The following is a 1725-nucleotide window of genomic DNA, read 5'->3' as shown; positions in this document are numbered from 1 at the left end:
AGAAAAGCTTAGGCACGCAGGTGAAACTTAGCACCGCCTTCATAAAAATGATTTGGTATATTGCTACTGGTACATTTATACATTATGAGAATATGCTCAAACAGAAAGAGCCCAAGTTTGTTCATTATTTGGCTATATACCTTGTTGTTTAAGTAAACATACATATGTATGTTACAATTGGCAAGGAATTGTTGTTTTGCATATGTACTATTTCAAACAACTTTGGACATGTGGTGTTCAAAGTTAGTATCGACAAAGTGTAACTTTAGACAATGTTTGAAGTTTTATGTGGCTAAAGTTGAGGTATATCGTATATATGATTGAAGTTTAAGTATTTTTGTTTGAGAAAGCATATACTCTGATGTACTAGTAGTTTGTTTAATTGATTCATAAAATGTGAAAATGTTAACTATTGTACAAAAACAAGTTCAGCGTCTCTCCAAACACCTCTAGATCCATTATCAAATTCTCTACGACCTTAGTCATACTTGGGCACCATCACTATCAGCTCTCCATCCACAAATACCACCGCGGCCAGCTCCGACATAGTCGAAGCAGTCAATCTGTACCTCCAATATGTATCCACATTCAATTCATGCTCATCTTCCCCGGCTGCATTTCCCTTTCTCACAACGATCTTCCTTACCCCTGCAGGATGAATCTCTACTTCCAGTGTTCTCACTTGTCCATCCCCAGCTCCTTCTAGTTTGATTTTTGCCATGAAACGGAAGAATCCTTCCTTCTCTTCCACCGCCACATCTTCATTAGAACGGAACGACAATTCCAGAAAGTAGTTAAATATGTGAGGAAGTCTCCGGAGATTCTTCATTGCGGAATCAGGAATGTGTTGTTGCCTTTCTGAAAAATTAGAATGAATTCTACCAATTGTTGGGGGTTGAATTGAAGCGATAAGAAGATGAAGAAGAAAAATGTTGAAAAGGTTCAAAATTCTAATAGCGCAATTTGGGATTCTATTAACCCCTGAAAGAAAGATTGATAATTGCTTTAGATTTTTTGTCTGCAAAACACATTACACATATACTAAATTAATATTAGTTAGTAGAGCATCTTGTATTTATGTCCTTAAATATTTTGCTTAAGAGGAGAAATATATCCAAACAATTCACTTAGTATATAGAGTAGAGTAAGTACAATTCATTTCCCCAATACATTTTTCAAAATATTGAATTAATTATATATAAAGAATGATACAATATAATTACTCTTTTAATTATTGCTTGTTAAAGAATGTGACAGGTGTGTACCAACTCACATACGAAGGGAGTATAAAAGTTTTTAAATACTTAAAAAAACCTTATTACAGCCTTCACATTTCACAAGGTTTTAGGGTTTTGATTTTTCCTTTTTCCTTTCCTTTTGAATTTTTAATTTAAGCAAAGAAGTATGTATATATTACATTATAAAATAAATTTAGATAAGTTTTATTATTTAGTCATATAGTATATAGAGAATCGTTGCTATTATATGAAGTTCATAACTACATAAATCACCCACAGAAGAAAGTTACTATAGTTAGAGGAGGCTCACCACCGACTATATGGAGCATTGTGGATTATTACTTGACATCTTTTATTGAATTAAAATGCATAGTGCATATTATATACAATCAACTATTCAAATGATGTGTGTTTAACACATATATGTTGATATTTTATGTAAAAAGAAAAAAAAACTCATAATACTAGTGTGACTTTGACCATTACT

General features: G+C 32.4%; 1 protein-coding gene across 1 annotated transcript; it reads right to left on the bottom strand.

The window, feature by feature from the left end:
• Positions 1–364: 364 nt before the first annotated feature.
• On the bottom strand, positions 365–849 carry LOC107030325. Its single transcript, XM_027919497.1, has one exon. It carries the CDS (start codon positions 827–829, stop codon positions 479–481), a length of 351 nt encoding a protein of 116 aa, XP_027775298.1. The 5' UTR covers positions 830–849; the 3' UTR covers positions 365–478.
• Positions 850–1725: the final 876 nt, after the last annotated feature.

This window comes from Solanum pennellii, chromosome 9, assembly GCF_001406875.1.
Source record: "Solanum pennellii chromosome 9, SPENNV200".
Taxonomy (NCBI): Eukaryota; Viridiplantae; Streptophyta; class Magnoliopsida; order Solanales; family Solanaceae; genus Solanum; species Solanum pennellii.
Note: the sequence above shows the minus strand (reverse complement) of the source record. Positions and strands in the feature narration are given on the sequence as shown.

What these genes read in the sequence shown, in the direction of transcription:
- LOC107030325 (XM_027919497.1), bottom strand. Translation starts at nt 829, where the DNA reads ATGAAGAATCTCCGGAGACTTCCTCACATATTTAACTACTTTCTGGAA.